The sequence below is a fragment of the Papilio polytes genome, unplaced genomic scaffold, assembly GCF_000836215.1.
Source record: "Papilio polytes unplaced genomic scaffold, Ppol_1.0 DF824180.1, whole genome shotgun sequence".
NCBI lineage: Eukaryota > Metazoa > Arthropoda > Insecta > Lepidoptera > Papilionidae > Papilio > Papilio polytes.
This window is the reverse complement of record NW_013525024.1, coordinates 193,654-214,858: the sequence shown is the minus strand read 5'-3', so window position 1 is coordinate 214,858 and position 21,205 is coordinate 193,654. Positions and strand designations below refer to the sequence as shown.

General features: G+C 35.0%; 2 protein-coding genes across 4 annotated transcripts in view; both read right to left on the bottom strand.

Moving 5' to 3' along the window:
* Window positions 1-3,866, bottom strand: part of LOC106111234 (probable serine incorporator) — a 4,838-nt gene extending 972 nt beyond the window's left edge. For 2 of the 3 annotated variants that reach the window (XM_013293257.1, XM_013293258.1), the window contains exons 1-8: window positions 3,644-3,865; window positions 3,273-3,437; window positions 3,090-3,178; window positions 2,919-3,014; window positions 2,631-2,809; window positions 2,129-2,244; window positions 1,435-1,653; window positions 627-762 (exon numbers count right to left, since the gene is read on the bottom strand). In XM_013293257.1, the coding sequence (XP_013148711.1) occupies window positions 627-762; window positions 1,435-1,653; window positions 2,129-2,244; window positions 2,631-2,809; window positions 2,919-3,014; window positions 3,090-3,178; window positions 3,273-3,437; window positions 3,644-3,679 (1,036 nt within the window). In that variant the 5' untranslated portion in view covers window positions 3,680-3,865. Of the gene's footprint in view, window positions 1-168; window positions 196-626; window positions 763-1,434; window positions 1,654-2,128; window positions 2,245-2,630; window positions 2,810-2,918; window positions 3,015-3,089; window positions 3,179-3,272; window positions 3,438-3,643 lie in introns of all 3 variants that reach the window. The other variant, XM_013293256.1, reaches the window with a different exon arrangement.
* A 4,222-nt stretch (window positions 3,867-8,088) lies between these two features.
* The window catches only part of LOC106111174 (zinc finger protein 704), a 49,308-nt gene continuing 36,191 nt past the window's right edge, over window positions 8,089-21,205 (bottom strand). Inside the window, exons 5-8 of the mRNA XM_013293188.1 lie at window positions 12,957-13,054; window positions 12,211-12,369; window positions 12,037-12,124; window positions 8,089-11,959 (exon numbers count right to left, since the gene is read on the bottom strand). Of these exons, the coding sequence (XP_013148642.1) occupies window positions 11,798-11,959; window positions 12,037-12,124; window positions 12,211-12,369; window positions 12,957-13,054 (507 nt within the window). The 3' untranslated portion in view covers window positions 8,089-11,797. The remainder of the gene's footprint in view (window positions 11,960-12,036; window positions 12,125-12,210; window positions 12,370-12,956; window positions 13,055-21,205) is intronic.

Genomic DNA, 21,205 nt, shown 5'->3' with positions numbered 1-21,205 from the left:
TACGAAAGCGGCCGGCGCTGATGGTGTTAACTGCGATGTTATTTTTAGCTAAAATTCTACTTGACAAAAAAGACACATTTAATACAAACCCATTACCAAAAGCAAGAAGGCAGAATGTAAAGAATAAGTCTGTAAATATTTTATATTAAGCAGTTTGATGAGATTTACCTTCGTTAGCAATGAGCCCTCCATGCCCTTGCCCCGCGGCGTCGCGCGCGTTATGTCCGCAAGGAATGCACAATACATTAGTATTACAATAAATATCAAAACTAAATTAACATAAAAAGCAACAAAACAAAAAAATAAACACCAATCAATTTTTATAACCGTTATGCTTTCCTTGAGTTTCACGCGAATAGATATTATAATAATATTGTTATTGCATGCTTAACAATCCATGCAGTACAATAAGTGACAAAAATAGACTGATTCGAAACCTAACCCATTTGTAGAAATACGAACTGTTGCAAATATTTAAACCGACAGTTGCTTTATATATTTTTAGACAGAGTTAATTATTTTAATTAGATATTTGTTTCTGTTGATTTACTAATAAATAAATCTATAATAATAAGCAAGGTATAAACCTTACAGTGTAATATCAAAGTATAAAATGACATATTCACCTGCGTTGCCGTCCTTGGCCAGGATGTGCTCCGACATTGTGATCTTGGAGGAGTTGGAGGCGGTGCGGATGCTGGAGTACAGCACGCTGCACACCCAGATCACCAGCCCGATGATCGATTGATTGTCAAACGAATTCTGAAAAATGTATTTTAAATTATGAAATGCAAGAAATGGTTTAAACAAATAACATATGATAAATGGATAGTGGTATACATTTAATATTTTGAAAAATAATAAAAATAGTATGGCACAAAATGTAAATTGAATTTATTACATAAATGTGAAAAATACTACATAATAATGACTTATTGTATGAATATACACGATAAAAAAGATTATAGAAGGAATACAAGATTTGATGATGTTAAAAATAGTACTAATAGATATAAAGTAATTAACTAGATAATACATACCCAATAAGTTTCTCTCTGTGTATTCCCACGTCACGCAATATTAAATATATAATTTAATTTACAAATACACATACAGTACATACAACAGTGTACTTAAGTAAATATAACTTTACAAATGATAGTTTAGATACATTTCAATAACATTCCTTTCTCTCCCATGAATATAAAGCTGGTTGAAAACATAAATAATTCCCTGAAAACGGGTCTCCTAGTTAAAAAGCCAAGGGAATACAGACCGATAAAATTGTACTGTGCAATAAAGGAATTGTATTTCTTAAAAGAAAAAAAAATTAAACTGGTAGTTGAGGAATAACCTTCAGTGTAGAATACTTGTAAAAAAGACTCATTAAATAACTATTAAACAACTCTTAAAAGTGGCAGTAAGTTATATTACCTGATTATTCTCAGAAACAGAGGCATTACATTCAGCTGGAGAGTTGGAGAGTGCGGACCAGGTGAGGTACATGACGTAGAGGGAGACTACGGAGGACTGCAGGAGACCGGAGTGCGGCTGATACTCCTGCACTGATGGCAGGATTGATATCGCACTTGCTATCACCACAAGTATCAAGTTGAATGATATGAAGAACTTTGATAGATCACAACCGCTCGGCTGAAATAAATACATTAAATCTATACTAATATAGTAAACTGTAAACACTAACTACTCAGTGGGATGGGATGTCAACAATCAAAGCACATTTTTAAATAACTCTTTCTTTAATAAAAGTTACACTTACGACACACTTATATTTTCACACTATGAATATACATTAGGGGTAAATAAATTAGAAAAAACCTTCATGTGGGAATGGGACCATAAACTACAAACTGTACTAATGAAGCAAGGTTATTATGGTAACGGTAATTTTGACATTTGCAATTGAGAATTTGACAAATGTAAACAATAAAATAAAGTTTTTATAATTCCGTACGGTTGAAACCGCACGTGAACAGCTAGTTTTAAATAAATGTAATATTGTTAAGGAAATTTTCCTAGATAGTCTATAAAAACGAATAAGCTTCATGATAAATTAATTGTTTTAACCACAACTCAATTTTCTGATGAAAATTATATTTAAGCTTACCTTTGTGTAATATACATAGAGCAACACAATTCCAGTCAATGCAAGTGTGAAGCATGTCAGCATGGACAGCAGCAGAGCTACGTACCAGGTCCGTGACTGTGACTCCTCATAATTTGCTGAAAGTAGAAAATAATAATAGGGAAATAAAATTATATACAGTTTTGGCAGTTGTTAAAATGGGCTTTTTGTTGATTTTTTTGTTTATACATATATATGTTATTGTATTAGAAATATGATAAGAACTAAGTGTGATATAAAGAAGCAATAAATTTTATCTTTGAGACTTATACTTGAATCATATTTATACAAAGATATGTACATAAGTGCAAGTTGAATACTTGTAGACTTCATAAGTAATATCTATTATTAATCTCTTCATTTTACATATTTAAGGGAACTTGAAGGATGATTTGGCATTCAAGATCAAAGTGGACCTCTTCATTTTGACTAATCATTTACCAATAATTATTTACAATATAACAACATATCATTCTGTACTTACAGACCCATCTTTCAGCCCAAGAGTGTGCAAAGTCAATAATCAGAATGAGCTGTATGATGATAAAAAAGAAGCCTCCGATCATGCCAAATACCATCCAAGTAGAGGCAAACTGCCCTTCCGGAATAAAGAATGCTCCAATAACACCACCAATTACCAACAAATATTTAATACCCCAAAATCTGTAAAAAAAACACAATAAATTCAGATAACTATAGATAGTAGTACTAATACTAGAACTATTACTATAACTGAATAAAGGGAAATATAACTCTGTGTTTAAGATCATACCCATTCTGTATTCCAGCTCTTGGATCTTTGGATGATTTTACACCAATCATAATGAGCGCCATTAGTACAAAGAAGAGACATGTTGCAAAACAAATTCTGGAAAGAAGCATTTGAAATAAACAAAAACATACACATTTATAGTTAAATATATGATTATGAATGTATCATTACCTGTATACTGCTAAATAGCCAACAGCTTGGTCACAATCTACTTTAAAGTTGCCCGGAATAATTCCTGTTGAGTTTTCACAAAATGGTACCTGAAAAAATATGGGAATTTTACATCTTATAAAACATGTTGGATTTTAAAATTCAATTCAATTGTTATTTATAAAAGATGAGAAAAGTTCCTACCTTTTTTAACTGGTCATGTAATCCTGGTGCAAGAGTAACGCAGGCTACAATCATCATTAGTAGTAACATGACGGTGTACATGAGTCGTGAAGACGTGGAGTTGGTGCATGATGGACAAGCTGAACAACATAATGAACATGCTGCGCTGGTACAGCAACATGCCATCTAAACAAAAACATCGTTAGTACACGCTTAGTTAATATCTCGTTTTACCATCAATAATAAAAATCATATAATTAAAGAATAGATAACTTCGTTCCTGTATTTGAGGTAAATTTGTCAACCAAATTAAACTTTATAACTTCTTCTACTGAGTGACGTTTCTAAATTAGTTAAATACAGTTAATTAGATTTATTCGTATTGGTTTTACCTGAGCAGCAGAACAAAGACCTAAAACGGCTCCCATTTTTGCACCTTCACCAAATTCTACGCCAGTTGACTTTGTAGTTTATTTGTTGATAAAGTTCAGCTCACTTATAGATATGAAAAAGCTAATGACCCGATTTAATACACAAGATTGAAATTCACGCAACAAAAACTGCATTCATTTTCGATTTTTGCAAACAAACAAATTAATCATCTGCATTTCACAGATAATGTAAATTGTCATATAAGAACAGAGAAAAAATATATAGCTCTATAATCTACATCCTGGTAATGTCAATGCTGTATTGCCAACTTATTCCCAATTTTGAAAATGTTTTCTTCTACTTACCCATATTGTTAAACTTGGTACACTGAGTAGAAAAAAAAACAGTTTTTTTTTCATTGGTTCAACAAAACTTATTAGCTTAAATTTGAAAGATTTAGTTACTTTACCAAAATCTTTTAGAGAAAACATTGCTATAATATTCTGGACGTAAAGAAAATGAGAAGTTATTCAAATTAACTTTAAGAAAATTGTAGATGCATTAATAAGACCATTTTTTTTACTACAAAGTCGGTATCAATTGTAAATATATCAATCAATATATCGTCTAAGGAAGTTTGCTTTCATGTTTTGGATAGATGAACTTGACTGTTTAAGTTTCAGTATAAAGCATATTTAATCTTCCCATAACTTTTACACATTGTCTACGTAAAGGCATTCGATTATAGCGAATCAGAAGATTTGTACCGCTGTTGCTTTTTTTAAGAATTTCCATTTTCGCCCTCGCGGGTAATTGAACCCGCGTGTTGGCTATCGAGCAAGCCATTGGTTTTGTGCACCAATGGATCACTGGTTTATAAAACCTCAGGATTGCCAAAATAGTTGTCGTAGTATTCTTTTTATGTTCCAATATAGTGTAAGGTACATCTGGATCAAAAATATGGAAGTATCATTAAAACAAAAATGATAAATCTAAACTATATATTTGTAAATATATGTAGTCTATAATCTGTAATAAATTATAATGTCTAGATTTGTCCATACATTAGTTTTGTGATTTGGGAAACACTTGAACATTTCAATAAGCTTGGTACACGATCCTTTACTTTTTGCGATGAAAGATGGTGGTAAGACTTGTATTAAACAACGGAACGGACTTCAATTAAACAACGGATACTTTTATAGGATTGGGAAAATAATGCCACATTAATTTCCAATAATCGCAATATATATATTTAAGACATAAATTCATTCTAAACTTATTGAGGTATAATTCAGACGTTACAGTCTTCATAAAGTAATAAAAATAACATGTCTTTACACAAATAGTTTAATAAACTGTTTAACATTCGTTTTTAAAGAAGAGATAGTAAATAGGTTCATACGTATAGGAATATTCTTTACAGTCGAGTTCCGTAGCTTTGAAATGCAATACACCACAATCATGGCTTACAACTGTTAGAGAGCTTAGATCGTACTCCAATTCAACAACAACTGCATATATTTATGTAATGATATCGCTTTACTGCGCGTGTTAATCGTTGCATTCTTGTACAATTTAAATTCAATACTAAATACAAATTTAATTAAACCATTAACGAAAATATATCCTAATAATCAAAATTGTAACATTTGTATCATGTAAATTATTTATTGTGGAACACATCCTGGACCGTCACAAACACTTTCTACAGCTAATACGATCTGAGTTAAATATAACACAAGGTCGCATTTCATTCATTGTTAAATTATAAATAATCTAGAAGAATAATAAATAAAATTATTAATATCACAGTAGATTAACTGCCAGCTCTCTATTATATTTGTTACTCTGCTTTATTATGATTTTTATTGAATTACAAAAACGAACATTGTGATGCAAAATACATGAAAATGTTTCAATTATAAAATGTAAAAGGATGAAAAAGTAAACAATATCTGTACTTCTGCTGACAGTTTCGCTAAAAACTGCTGTGATATTGACAACATGGAATATGCCTACATTTTCGAGCAAATAATAACATTCAAACGATTTTTCTAAATATAACTAAAAGTTGCGCCACTTATATCTACTGGTAACTATTCAATCGATGAATGTATACAAAATAGAGCGGTCTAAGACTTCAGTTAGCTTTGATTTACGTTGGAGTTGTCGAGTCTATTCACCGACATACACCAGCTCAAAAATAATAGATTTAAGCACGGACAAGACAGACGTAACAATGACCTGGAAATACTTTTGGTAATTACAAAACAATAAGCCAAATAAATTAATTTAACAATGCGTCTACTTGTCCTCCGATAACAATTTTAAAACGCAAATAACATTGTCGGACCGAGACCAAATTATCCAAAATAGATAATTTTCATTTGTACATATATGTATCTAAATATATTATTATTATTGCAAATTATACCCTAATGTACCATACGGAAGAAAATGATTATGATTTCCAAAGCCTTACTTTCGGCACATTTACTTTGTTCTTACAAGTTACAAATTATAATGATAGTCACCTCAGAGCCGAATTGATAACTAAGCACTTATCATGTTAGGTGTTCGTACTTATTAACAGGAGACATATTTTCATTGAAGTTGATTGCCCACATAAATGTACATACTACGAAACGGAAATAAAAAATATCTTAAAAATAGAAGTTGTATTGATGTCTAAACAATGTACTATATAAAACAATTATGTAAGAAAATTAACAATTGTAATTAAAATAATGATGTTCTTTTTAGCATAGTTAAGAAATAAGTGTATAATTACTTTTTGTACAGAACCATAGTTTGAAACATAGATATATAACCTATAGATGCAGTTGGTATACAATTTCCACGTCTAAACGAGAGTCGATTTTCGTATTTTTTTTAAGGCGGAAAATATAAAAAAAAACATCTATGGGCTATAGATCTGTGGTTTTAAAATATATTTATGAAAAATATTATTTTATACGACAAAGATATATCAAATTAACACAATTACCGAATCCGTATATATACTATAGAGTTATGTTACAGAACGCTTACTCCATTAACTTTAAAGATAGAATGGAAAATATGTTCATAAACACTCTTATAGGGCTACAAGATGTTTAGCATAATATAAGTTATATGTATACATAAATAGTTTTAAATGTTAAGATTTTGCATGTACATAATCTATTCATATCACAATTTACATATTTACATATAGTCGTATAATTCTTAGAAATGAGTTACACTATTAAATTAAACGATAAACAAATAGGCACAGATGGATTATATACATAGCAAGAGCGTCTCCTGTAATTATTAACTCTTTTACAGTTGTACAATATCATTAATGGCCGAAAGTATGATCTTGATGAAGAGTAGCTCAGAAAGTTATGTTGCGAAATTATTGTATCAAGGTTCATCAGGCAGTAACAGTATTTCAATCCATATTTATATACTCAATAAAAAATTAATACACACTAAATAATTCTAGGATATGCTTCTAAGTACAAAAAAGACTTAACGTCTTAAAATAATTTCAATGAACGATCTAATAATAAGGCGTGTGTATTAATTACTAACTATACATAAACCTTACAATAAATAAAACAAATACACTCAATCAAGATAGCAACATATGCTCGAGTTAATATCAAAAATAAAACTTTGAAGACTTAGAGCACGACTAGCGTACAGGTTGCTCCAGCCCTTGGTTATGAATCTAGTGGAGCAGCCTGAATGCTTTAATGTGACGTCACTGTCATTTTTTAACACGTCTCAAATGTGTAAAATACACGTCATCTAGCTCATTTCTTCAACATAAGTGAGCACGTAATCTGAATCATTTTGGATATCATAATTTCGATCACTTTGCCACTTAACATCAGGTGGGATTGTCGAGCACTTGTTTTTTTTTTTCAAATAAATACTGAAATTATATTTTTAATTAAATGAGCGAATTATACATTTCTCGAAAAACTAATCGGAAGTGCATGTAATTTATTGGACAGACTTTAAATAATTATCGTTTAATAGGAAAAAATCAAATTTAATCATTCACATTAGAAAAAAGTACGAGGCCTCTTGTAAAATAACATAACTGTAACCCTATACTATAATATCCAGTTAAACCAGTGAACGTATAGAATTAATTTTCTAAATGTTTGCAAAAACTAAGAGAGAAAAATTGTAATACATTAAATATATTTTTTGCAGCGTTTATAAAAGGCAAGTACTTGGTGTACGGACAGAACAAATCCAATATTGCCTTATTATGCTTTTTGTACTGATAAGTTAAAATAATTTTACTATAGGTAATGACTTTGGTGTTGTGTATACAATATTGAGCAAAAATTTGGCTAGTTAAATTAATACGGTAATAACACTAACTACTAAGTAAAAAATAAAATTGTCTTTATCTAAAATAATAAAAATAGAATCTTATTTGAAATATTAAAAAGATTTATAAAGAAAAGATACGATAATAAATCTAATAGCTTCATTTATAAAATGAGATCGGTATTAAACAAAAACCAAGCATGGCAATGTATCCGAAAATTGGTAAAAAAATGTTTATTTTCAACCATAGACAAACATAAGATCAGTTTACCGGAGTTAAAAATATCTATTTAAAACTAAGCCACGAAAAACGCGGAGATTGGTATCATTAACATTTTTCGGAGATAATTATATTTATGTATTTCTCAGTTATTGAAACAATGACTGTATTTTCCAAACTAAAACAAAATCATATTTGATTAATTAATTATTTTTACCTTTTATTGTTTTATAAAAAATAGCCAAAAATATAATAATTTTAAATATAAGAATCATTCGATTTATAATTATTCGAAATAAGATATGATTAAAGGCAAAATAGAGTAGAAATTTACATGATCCGTCATGAGATATCGTTACGTTCTCGTATCGGCCTCTCTTGAAAAACGTTACCTTTGTAATTGTATGTACTTAAAATTAATAAATACTACATTATGACTTGAACTTAAAATATCATTAACAACTATCACACATTACATACAATCTAAACCCCTTTATATTCTAGATCCTTATGATATGGCAGTTGTTAAATTGCTAGCTGGGTTGTTATAAAACATTTAAAAGTTCAAGCTATTTGACGATGGCGTTTAGCGTTGAAATTCGTTGATATAAACAAAATTATACATAAATTTGCTAAAAGTTACAACATTATGATGTTTTATCACAACCATTATTGCAATGTAAATAAACTCAATGTATTTGGTAGCTACTCGCAGGTACGTTGCATAACATATAAAATAACGTCTACTACATTTGGAGGCCGCGTGGAAATTATTTTACTTTATAAGTACCGTTTGATTTTTATTTTTTTTTACAATGATTTGGCAAGAAAATAAAATTTTGCTACTTATTTTTATATTTTGTCTAATTTTCTTTTGGTTGTTATTTTTTTAATGTTGCATATAAGTTAATTTCTCGCTATGAACATTACCATCTCTGTGGCATTGCGCCGAGCTGCGCTTATTTTAATCAGATCTAGCATATTTTATATCAGTGAGATCTACATTTCACAGCAGTGAGTGATAATGTGAGGAGGTATTTACGAGTACTTTATGTTTCCTAATATTTCATTTCTCCAATAGCTGCAAAACACTTACATGACATTTTAAAAATTGAATCTTTACGGTTGTTTCTTGGAAATTACTTATATTATGATTTATGGCTATGTGTATAGATGAATGCACGTGTATAAATAGAAAAATATAGGCACGTCGATATAAATATTGTATTTGTATGTGCGTGAACATTGTTTACAGAGCACCGAGTATAGATATAAAGACGCAACGACATATGTCTGGGGCGATTTATCATTCTTGGATCAGTTTTTTAGATTGGCACATTCCGATTTACGTGTACCTTTAAGGCCGTATGTAAAAACTTCTAGTACAAAGACGTAAAAATGAACAGGAACCGAGATGAATATTAAAACGAAGATGGAACACAGAGTCCGCTGGAACAAAAAAATCGATTCCATGCCAGGTTCATATCAAAATGTGGTGCGCCTTGGTTCCTGTTCGCTTTCGCGACAGCGTAGTAGAGAGACAGACTAAGTGATCGGAGACGAATGCCTATTATTACGATTACCTATAAACACAAAATGTTATGTATATTACAACGCCGATGCTTGGTAACTACGATTGACAAGATACGCCGCACTTGTCAGCGCCTAAACTACCACTTACAACTAAACAGGACTAAAACTCCTTATATATTATTATATACTCTATATTAAAATGTATCTCGACCTCGTATAAAACAATTTCGATATTAATGATCACATTATATAACAATAATATTTTAACAAAATTCTTATATTTACACATCCAAACATTGCTTTCATTTCAAAATACATGTATAATATATAACTTTGATTATAAATATGTATGTACACAATATACTTTATACTTAACGAATAATATTGCAGCTCGGAGGCGCAGCACTCGCTCGCTGGATTTGTTTCCGCTCTCCTCCTTACACCTCGGTATCACATACTAACGTCTTAAGGTATTTGGAAACCTAATGATATTCGAGAGCCAAAGCTGCAAGGTTTTTATATTCGTGACACGGTTTTATTTATGTCCTACGAGAGACACGTGTCACGATCACATTTAATAATCTGTTACTGGATACCGTTTGCTTGTCTCTGTACCAGTGCATCAAAGATAGAGTTCGTTTGTTGCACGTACGTATCAAATTCAATAACATCCGTATAGTTCCGTCTTGGGCGCTGTTTGCTTCGTCGTTAAGAACGTTTCCAATCCGTCGGTGCTTGTGGTCAACAAATATAGCGCATTTGACAGATGGCGATGGCGTCGCTACCAAAATGCGCGTCGTGAGCGAAGTTGAGTATTCTCTCCTTGTTCATAAAGGACCTTCCTTGTATACAGTACAGATATGTTCATAAAAATTTAAGTCTAAACTTTGAAGTCTTTTAGTCGAATTTGAGATACTTACTGGCTAAGTTCAATTTTCATCGTGTTAAATACACAATAAACTTCATTATTATCTAATAATTCAGTCAGTACATTATGTAACATGAAGTGATAAAATATCACTGTATTGCAACCGACTGGACGAGATACATCCAATTGAACGCTCGGATTATCAACAGTGTGAAAACATTGTTCATCATCAAATATGGTTTCAGAATGCACTCGACGCGACCGCACACCCCATCAAGTGGACGGAATTCTATTATTACTCTCATAATAACGACATTCAATACTTCTCTTCTATCAATATTAAGCCTCATTGTTACGTTTTGTTTTAAAGAAAAATATTGCATTGCTTTTCCTTACTAAGGCACCTAATATTAGTAAAAATAAGTTCTGGTAACAGTTCATTTAAATATCCTATTGCATATAAAATTAATTATCTTTGCATTCTATTGCCTATATCAATATATGAATAGTTTCTGGTTGTGTTAATGTCCGTCACTTCATATATTTTCTTCATCATGTGTGAAAATATTTGCATTGAAATCTGTTGATGCTAATAATAGAAATTCATATAATAGAAATTATGTGTTGGTATCAAAAATATAGTTTTAAGAGTCTAGAGTACAGTACAGTTATGTGTTTTTCTTAGCTCTGATATTGTTTGCTCGAATAATGTATCTGTGTTAGATATCGATTATAATGTAACATTTCCATTTTCTTCATTCGGACAAATTGATGCAAACAAATTTAATATAGCGCATCCAAAGAAAACAATAGTTTTCACACTGTTTGGTCAGTCAGAACTTAAGTCTATTAGCTTACATCTAATGTTCACAGTCTACAGTCGATGTCGCCGGAGTTCGGCATCTCGAGTAAAGCAACTGTGACCACTTCTACAAAAATACGTGGGCAATGTCCATAATGCAGTCAAATACGAGTCACATCGAAAGAGAAAAAAATATGTCTCCCTTATTATTAATAAACAATATATAGTATATACTCCGTATAACCTTACATGTAATAAAACATTTTAATAATATCTTCATTTAAGCTTAATTACGACACAAACACTCACGAAATCGTTTACGCGGTTCATGTTAACAGTTCGAGAACAACAAACTTCTCAAATGTCATTGGTGATGCGAGAGGGCGCGCGTGTGCGTGCGGATGGCGCGCGCGTTATTCATTGAAACGCGTACACGCCTTTTTCCACTTGCACTGCGTGCACCAGAGGTCGCGCTGGTCCATACCATACACCTTTCGGCACTTCTTGTTGTCGGAGCGCGGCCGCCGGCCCGGGCTGCCGGGCGAGCCGGTCATGCCCGATAGTCTCATGTGCTTCTGTAATATTGAACCTCTATTAGTACAGCCTCAAAGCGGGTATGAAAATCAAAATATCAAAAGCAATACAAACATACCGGTGAATGTGATGATGACCATGTATGGCTTACTGGAATACTTATAGGCCTTGCGGAGCCACTGTGCATCGTTGAAAGAAGTCCTTGCCTAGAACGTATTCATTGGTTAGAATTGCAAGGAATCATTGTATGTCAATGTAACATATCACAGTGATGTAGAGTAGAGGTGTGTACCTGTAGGAACCGACGAGCTGGCGCTGGTAGTCGGGGTCCTCGTGCGGCGGGCGGCACATGTCGCGGTGGGACAGCGTGGGCGGCGGCGGCGGCGCCAACACCTCGCGCTCCGTGTAGTAGAACTCCTCTTCGTGGTCGCTCTCGCCCTGTTTCTTTGGCCTGAAACAAGAGTCATTGAAATGATTTCCTTTTATTAATCCAATAACCTTAACATAGAGATGCTGTTATTACATTGAAATAATTTAGACTTTAATGTATGTATTTTTTAAGATTTCCATATGGTATATGTATGTATCAGAAACATTCTCCTTGTTCTCTAATTATAGGAAAGTCTTATTAAATAATAAGTCACTCGTCTCTGGCCGATGAAAATAATTATATTAAAGTGTAAAGATCCAACAGCGACCAGTGAGAGTGTTATATAAGTATTGGTCTGGTGGCGGAGGGCGGGGGACGGGGGTCGGGTGGCGGGTCGCAGCGACCTTGTGCGTTGCGACCGCGGCACTCGTGCAAAGTGGAGCTGCGAACCTTGGCGCGAAGCCTTGCTTCCGGGTCACTAAGGGCTGACCTTCGCTACTTCGCTAACATCGCTTAATTGTTTTCCACTTTGACATCTAAAAAGTTGGAAAAAAATGATATAAAAGCGAAATTAAGCCTTTACTTTTTTATTTCGAGAAGAAACGTTGAGATACTATTGTTACTACGTGGTAAAAAAACAATGCATAATTAAAATTGTTGCAACGCACCCCAAATGCGTGTTCCTGATGTGCGCCTCTATTGCTGAACAACTATTGGTGGTGTGCCCGCAGCCTCGCCAGGTGCATTCGAACACGACACTGTTTATCTGGAACAAAACAAATAAAAAAATATAAGTCACACGACATTAAAGTCACTATTCTTTATTTTCATATTATAGGTATTTGAGCGATAATACAATGACCATAAAAAAAATTATTAGACGTGACTATGCTACGGTTTTGCATCGATATTGTTTGTAATAACATTTTTGTTACTAGGTAAGTATGTGTTAAAGTTTTTATTCTAACTTGCAGTTGTTTTATAGCAATCTAAATATCGGACAAGACGATAAAAAATTATCCCTTGTACGTTAGTAAACATGAGTTATACAGTAAAGTATGTGTAAGTTAGTGTCGTTTCTATGGTAATTAACCATAAATAACCATTAAATACGCGTACAACACGTGTGTGAATATACTTTAACATTAAATTAATGACATTAAGGCATAAAATTAATACTGAAATAGGTAATGTCAGCGATGGCGGAAGCAGCTCTAGGTCGCGGCCTTGGCGCGGTGTTGCCGCTGTAACGCGCCCTCGGCTAGCGCTCGTGTGCACCGTGCAGTGTTGCCAGTTGCCACGCCCGCGCGTATGTGTGCATTGCACATATTATATTTATAGTCCGACAAACTTATCATGCCCCGTGAGACGTAGTGCTGTCGCGCTTACTTCTATTAGACTCAAGACAACGAACGATCTTGTGGTACTTTTTGACATGGCAAGTCACACCCACCGGGTCAGATAAGTTGGATGGATTGTATGTAATCCGCCACAATTATCACATCTTACGTTATCTCGTTATAAAATACATCAAACTTCGAGATACTTCTAAGTAAATTATATTTGAAATATAATCCATGCCAATGCGTTTTATGTCCCGATAATTTGTATTACTTCTTAAACCGATTTTGACACTCTTTTATTAGATTCTAAAAAGCAAACAATTTAAGAAATATAGGCACTATTCATTTCACAGTACAAGAACAGTAAGTATATCGAATGATACTCCCGAGCTATAATAAGTTTGATAAATTGTTATACAGTCGGATATTTACTAAGTGCTGGTAGGTAAAGTGGGTGATAGATAAAATAGGGCAGATACGTCACCGCTGTGTCAGGGACGCGAATTGGGTTGCGCGCGCGGAAGGCAATCGTTCCCCGCTTGGAAACTGCGGCTAAATCAAGTGCATTTTGTAACTAGGTCAGGTCGCGGCGGGCGGGAAACGGGGGCGGGCCGAGGCTAGAGGGTTGTATAAGGGGGAAGCATCTAGGTCGCAGCACCACGGCCAAGGGTGGTCGGCTAAGGTTGCACTATTGCTATATCTTAGTCGAGGACGGGCTATTGTTGTCGTCATGGACATCGTCGAGTTTTAATTAATAAACTGCCTTAACTTAAACTATATTGCAGACAGAAAATTAATTGCTCTACATAAATCTTTTGAATAGAAATACATAACGTTATATCAAATCTAAGTAAATTCATGCTTATTTCGTAATAAGCACATTTTAAGAAGTATTACGTAATTTGATTGTAATAGAGATGCAGTCTTATGCATTAATTCGAGCAACATAAATACCTACTGCTTTGTTACGAAGCTGATTTCCTAGCGCTTCTCCGCTCGGGTCTATTATAACCTGTTGCAGCTGTGTGCTGTATGTACACGTTACACGTGCCGGCACGCTTGCATGTGTGGGTGGCACTGAATAGACGTGATAATACTGCAGTCGCCTCTGCGCATTCAATGACAATTTACCGTATGATGCAGTTGGCAAGTGCTAAAAAACATTGCTATTTACATACATTAGTCGCATGCGCAGTCCTAGAGATTAGAATCTGACTCTACCATTTATAAATTGCATTTATATCTTTAGTTGCAAAGTCGAGTAAAGGACATACAGGAAATGTTGTTAATTAGGCGTATCCAAGTTGCTTACTCTGGGGCTTTTTCTATCGGGGAAATAAAAAAAATTATATCATTTAATAAAAAGGAATTAATCAAATAATTTCACTTATAAAAAGGTTATGATGTCTGTTATAGATTCACACCGTATGATATCTCTAGTCCTCGAGTACAATTTGATGCACATGTAGTACAGTGATATATATTTACCTTTTTTCTTTGTTGTTATGGCTTAAATATATGTGATTCTAGATTGAAGTAATAATAAGCCATAATGATTATAGTCTCAGATGCACTATTGCACCTATTAGTAACATTTGTTATTATTCAGATAACACAAATCACTAATCGGTGCTGTAAACGGGATATTCCATCACTTCATAGCCATCGTAATAACAAAAAAACTGTTAGATTAAAGACATACGTATTTCAATGGAATAAGGTTCCCATTCGAATGATGTTGGTTTAAGTAACGCAAACCGGCATATAAAATGCCGGTTTGTTATTATGCCGTCTCGCTCGCCGGCGTAGGACCGAGATGACTTATTGATTTGTTTTCATCGCATCTCTTTTCCGCATATAAGAACATATATGTTTGTTTCGTCCACGTGACCTTCTCTTGTTTACTTCACGTTATGCTGGTAGTTGGGATGTTTTGATGTCATCTCGCTCTAGCAGAGGTCCCAAGAGCCGACGAGAACTTGTTGCGTAGTTTGCGGGAAGTTGAACATTGTTTTAAAATATACAATTTAATGTTAGTGGGACAACTCTGATTACTTTAAAGATAAATAATAACGCAATTAAAATAAGTGGAAGGAGCAAAATCATTAAAAAAAAAACTGTACTGACTTATCCAAACAAACCGTTTGGTTTATACAGTTGTTGAAAAATAATGTTATTTTTTTTTTAAATTTTAACTATCCAATTTTAAAAGGTATCGTATAAATCACGTGGAGCACACGGGCGGCGGCCCCTCTAAACACACTTTGTCAACGAGCCGCGATGTTTACAAACAAACCACTCTGTGCACGAATTCTTCAATAATATAACAAACCTAACAAAGAACATTCCATTTCCGTGAAAACAAACGGTATCGTAGTTACGTCTAAATAAAATACAAATTAAACAATACACTGTTTCGCTTCACTAAATACATTCACATCGACAGGATAGTTTTTGAATCTAAATTAATTCGTCCATTGTCCGTTACAACCTTATATTAAAAGTCTAACGCTGTCAGAATAATCATTATAAGGAACTAGGAACACTAGAAAAATATCTACTTTAGTATTCTATCAATAGTAAAGTACATATCAATATCAGTGATACATATCGAATACCAACTGATTACAATATTGAAGATAGACAAAAATACGTTGAACTAAATCCTCCCCTATTCTTTGCGGTTCGTACACCCTCGCCAGCTTGCCACTCGACGTTCCAAACAACCTGCGCCGTTACATACATATACAACTGGCACATTTGTGTATGTGTGTATGAAAAATGCCCGACGGCAAGAAACTTTCGATGCGTTCGTTCGCCTCATCCTGTTCTCAGAAATTACCTACCATATACTATTGTATGATGCGATCGGATCTTTCATAAAAACGGTTCTGTATGGTCAAACATTGATTCATGATTAAATGGTATAACATAAGTTAACTTTTTATACAACTAGTCCCATGTATAATATAAACGCCCCAAACAAACTAACATATAGGTATAGCACTTAGTGTCGTCAAGAGTGTACAACGAAGTCCCTAAACAGCTACGTCTTAGTCTAATAATAATAAAAAATATTTTGACTAATTATTTAAGTTTTACTTTGTCAGCTTTCCGGATTAACTAATAAGCATTATTGTACGCGTGTCGCGTGTAGGTAAAACTTATTTATTGTTTTGAGTTCATTTTACGGTGAAAGTATTTTGTTTATATTGAAAGTAATATTGCACTTTCCTTGTTCGTGAAACACAACTCGCAACTCGCAACGTGGCTCACGCAAGTGTTCAGACGGTCTGCTCGCATTATGTCCACGGCAACTTAAATGTTAAACTTGATGTTGTTGTTGCTAAATCTTAATAATTCAACCAAAAATAATGTTTTGCCCGCATTAACTACTTCTTGTAGAGCCTGTATTCTAACCTATGTATTAAAAACATAGTTTAAAAGGTAACAAACAAATAAAGACAAACATTTCTTTGTGTAATTCGCCAAAAGCAGCTAAATACAACTGTCCTCTAATTCTAATTATTCGTAGCGTTTGTCTCTGGAATGGTGAATCATACGAGATTGTATCGTTAACATTTCAAATATGCGCGTCATCCAAATAGTGAGAGAGGACATTTTAGTGGAACAAAAGAGTGATGTAAGGTGAGTCAGGCAGGACAGCGCAGGGACGCCGGCGGCCGGCGGTCGGCGGTCGTCGCATCGGTCGGGCCGGTTAAGGTGGCAGCATTAATGATGAATCAGTGGCGGTGGCGCGGGCGCAGGCGGGCGCGGGCCGGGCGCAGGCCGGTCGCCGATCGCAGCGAACCCCTCCTCCAACCCCGCTCGGTCACCGACCTCGACTGGTTCTGACTTGTTACAATTTCACTTTTTCTTCAAATCGACGTATATAACTCGACCTCTCTTAACCCACGAGACGTTTTGTTTCTCTTATATCGACAACAATCGTCTTCGATTCGATTAAAACTTAAGCGGATTAAAGGAAACGATACTTTATTTCAGTACTGAGCCATTACGACACAGTAGCGAGTCGGCGAATAAAGGTATCGTTGACGGCTAATAACATTATTAGCACAGTCCCGTTGCGCGGCGCGGTGGTGATCGCATTTGGCGCACATTCAAAACGACCGAAATTTATTGAGCGCATTGTGTCCGAAGAATTCGGTGTGTAAAGATTTGACAACGCATAAAGTTTATTTTACTTGTAAAATAGGGAGTTTGTTGAACCCGCGGGAGCACTCATTATGGCGTCTGATGAACTCACCGCCGCCGACCGCGCCACCGCCGCCGGCATTGTTCCCGCTACCGATATTCCCCACTGCTTTTATATACATTTTTACATTATAAGGGATGGTGGATTTTTCGTATTTAAGATTATTCCTACATAACAGGTTGTTTTCTTTTCGTAAGAAGTAACAACTCGTTTGGGTAAGATAATCCTACATTTAACTAAATTTGTTCGGGCTATCCCAGGCATACTAATTTCAACGAAATTATGTGTTTTGTTAGGCGTAATCATAATTCGATTGAGTCATGCCAAAACCCACACAGTACAGTAATAAATAACATCGATTACGTCATCGATGCGTTTAAGGTAAATCCCTTGCCATAGACGCCCCTCGGTTATCAGTAACGTCCATACTGTGTTGGACAGCGTAGCAATTAAGTTCAGAGTGAAGTAAGCAGTAGGCCTATCGAGATGTAAAGTGTAAACATTTGAACTGTCAAGAACGGGCAGTGCCCCGGCCACGGTGTCAATGCCCCGCCCCGCCGATGTCGTTTAAAAAAACGCATCGTCTCCACCTCTATGCTACAGCTACACTACAATGCCGCGAGACATGCACGCTACGAATACAAACCGTCTCACCTATGCTATAAATGATACACATATCATTTAACATGATAATTTACACGCTTTTGTTATTAAAATGTATGTTAAAATAACACGAACAAGCGCTTCATAGCATTTGTAAGAGGAAAATTACACAACGAAAATGTCTTCAATTTTGCTATTTATCGCCGCCACCCACAAATAATTTCGTGTGGCACGCAATCCGTGACACTTCCTTTGTTATAATTGTGCATTGCGGTAGAAATAATCGGGCGACGTGGTCACACACCCGCGGCGACCGTAACCACAGCTGCTGTGCCCGTTGGCCGGTCGATGCCTGTCGTTGTGGGCTTTTGACCGCACCAAGGTCGCGAGGATTTTGCGTAGGAGAATTCGTTACGGTCACACGTGAAATTGAGCAATTTATTGCGCACCAATCGGTGAAAACGTTCCCGTCGGTGATATTTTAACAAGAGTACGATAATGATGTAGGTATCAGAGTGGCGAGTGGCGATACGCACAGGGTTAATAGAACGAGGGAGTCGTGCGGTGTGTCGGCCGATGACCCGGAGAGCGAGACGGAACGACAACAAAACTGAAGTTCGCGCGAACCTATGTGACGCCGTCGCCATCGCCCCGGCACGGCACCCGCACTCGCACCGGCTCGGGCTCCCTGTTTAACATATTTTGGAGTATTTGTTTTGTTTGTAGATCTAATAAATGATTTTTAAAACGTAGGTAATCAGTAACAAAACAAATTTAAACTATCACTTGTTTCTAAAAAAAATCATTATAATTCGTCTTCACATTAGATAACATGTACTTTTACAAAATCTTGTGATACCATTACAGTTTACACAATAAGTCTTATTGGTATGTGCGCAAACACAAAGGGCTCGACAGTCAACATAATCGCTGCAACTAGGTCGATTGTATAGACGTAACCTATTTTGCTATTGCACAACGCGATCCCACAGACTGGACACTCGAATAAGCCATATAACTATTTATAATTATAAACCGCGCGGTTACCCATTCGATCAATAATCATAGAGCGGGAGTTATAATTGAAACTTCAAGTAGTCTACACGTTACGCTCTAATTTATAATGATTTTGACAGTAAAGTTTTATTTCGCTTACTGATCGACAACGTTTACATCTCTACTAGTACAAAATAACATTCAATACTGATTAAATGCCAATTAAACACCATTAATTGCAGATAAAAGACGAGTTCATTGTATGTGGCCGCGTCAAGTGTGTGTGCCCCACTTCTGCGCTCCACATCGATACCGTAATCTTCCTTTGTTACACAGCATTCCTTTGCTAACTTTAGTTCACTGTCATTTGTCGGTTAATGTTGTTAATTATTCCTTAATTTTGTAAGTTATTTGCCATCGTACCTATGATATAAAGATTTGATATACTTTGAGCAGATTTACAACGCAATATGTTATCGCGGTTTACGTTTAGCATATATAAAGAGGCTATAATATTATGCTTCTTGTTTTTGCAGCATGATTAATCACAAAATGTACCTTATGTAACGATCATAGATAAGTCTTCATTGACGCAATATACAAAAGATAAAGTTTTCTTTACTACAACAAGTGATATACTACGGAAACTTTATTCAATTCTTGTTTTCATGCATATTTATATATCGATTGTGACGGTCACACAACTTGACGAATAAGGTTATTCGGAGCTATATAATTTGACTTCGATAAAGGTCTCTCAAAAAATTGCTGCTGTGGTTTTCTCAAACATGTTTTTTTTATATGAGAAATAATTGATGATGTTGTTCATTTAGATTTTGTGATTAAAAATTAGAAACGATTAACCATGTTGTAAAGATAATGTCACTGTCATTTGCTAATGGGGTCATAGACGTTTTCTAGTTCAATGCGATAATGTTCTAACATGTGTTAAATGGTACGAATTCGTCGCAGCGAAACGAGGTCATAGTACAATATAACGTATGAAACGCGTAATAAAGTGGCGAGTATCATGCGCGGGTATCGTGTAGGGCGTTGTTGGTCGTTCGCAGTTCGCAGCCCGCAGCTCGCAACTCGCCTTCCACACTTCTAACTGTTTACCGAGCGAGCGATCTGCGCGCTTCTAGTGCCGCATAGCTTCCGCGTTTTAAATATAGACCGCGAAGGCCGAGCCTTTATTCGCCCGTGTTGAAATACTGCCACGGAGCCGGTGCGTGAACCTTGAGCCGGCGTCTTAGAGACAAAACAGCTTCGAGAACGGCACCACGATAACGGATTCTAATCTCGTGACGAAACTGTTACCGACAAACAAAAAAAAAAACACAATCCGTATAGTGTATAAGGTCAGGCGCAAGGCTGCCGGTGATGTATACAAATTAGTGGTAATTTTTAGTGAAAACGACACGACGCATTATGTAATCGCAAGCTAGTTGTTGAGCTCTTACAAATATTTTGAGAAGGTCTAATTGAAGGCTGACTGACGTGATTCTCGTGTTTTTGAAGCACGAAGGGAAATCACTTTGGTCACGTTTAAGATTGCAATGACTGACGTAAATAATGTCGTAAGTCAAGAAAAGAAACGTTCAAAATATTCGGAAAATCATTATGCGCAATAAGATGTCGCTATCCGTTTTGTATGTTATGTACTTGCGCCGCACATTGGGCTGAATCAAGTTGCTCCATAGACAACTTTATCTGATGTTTGAAATGTCTCTTTTTTTTGCTTGAATATGCTTTGTAT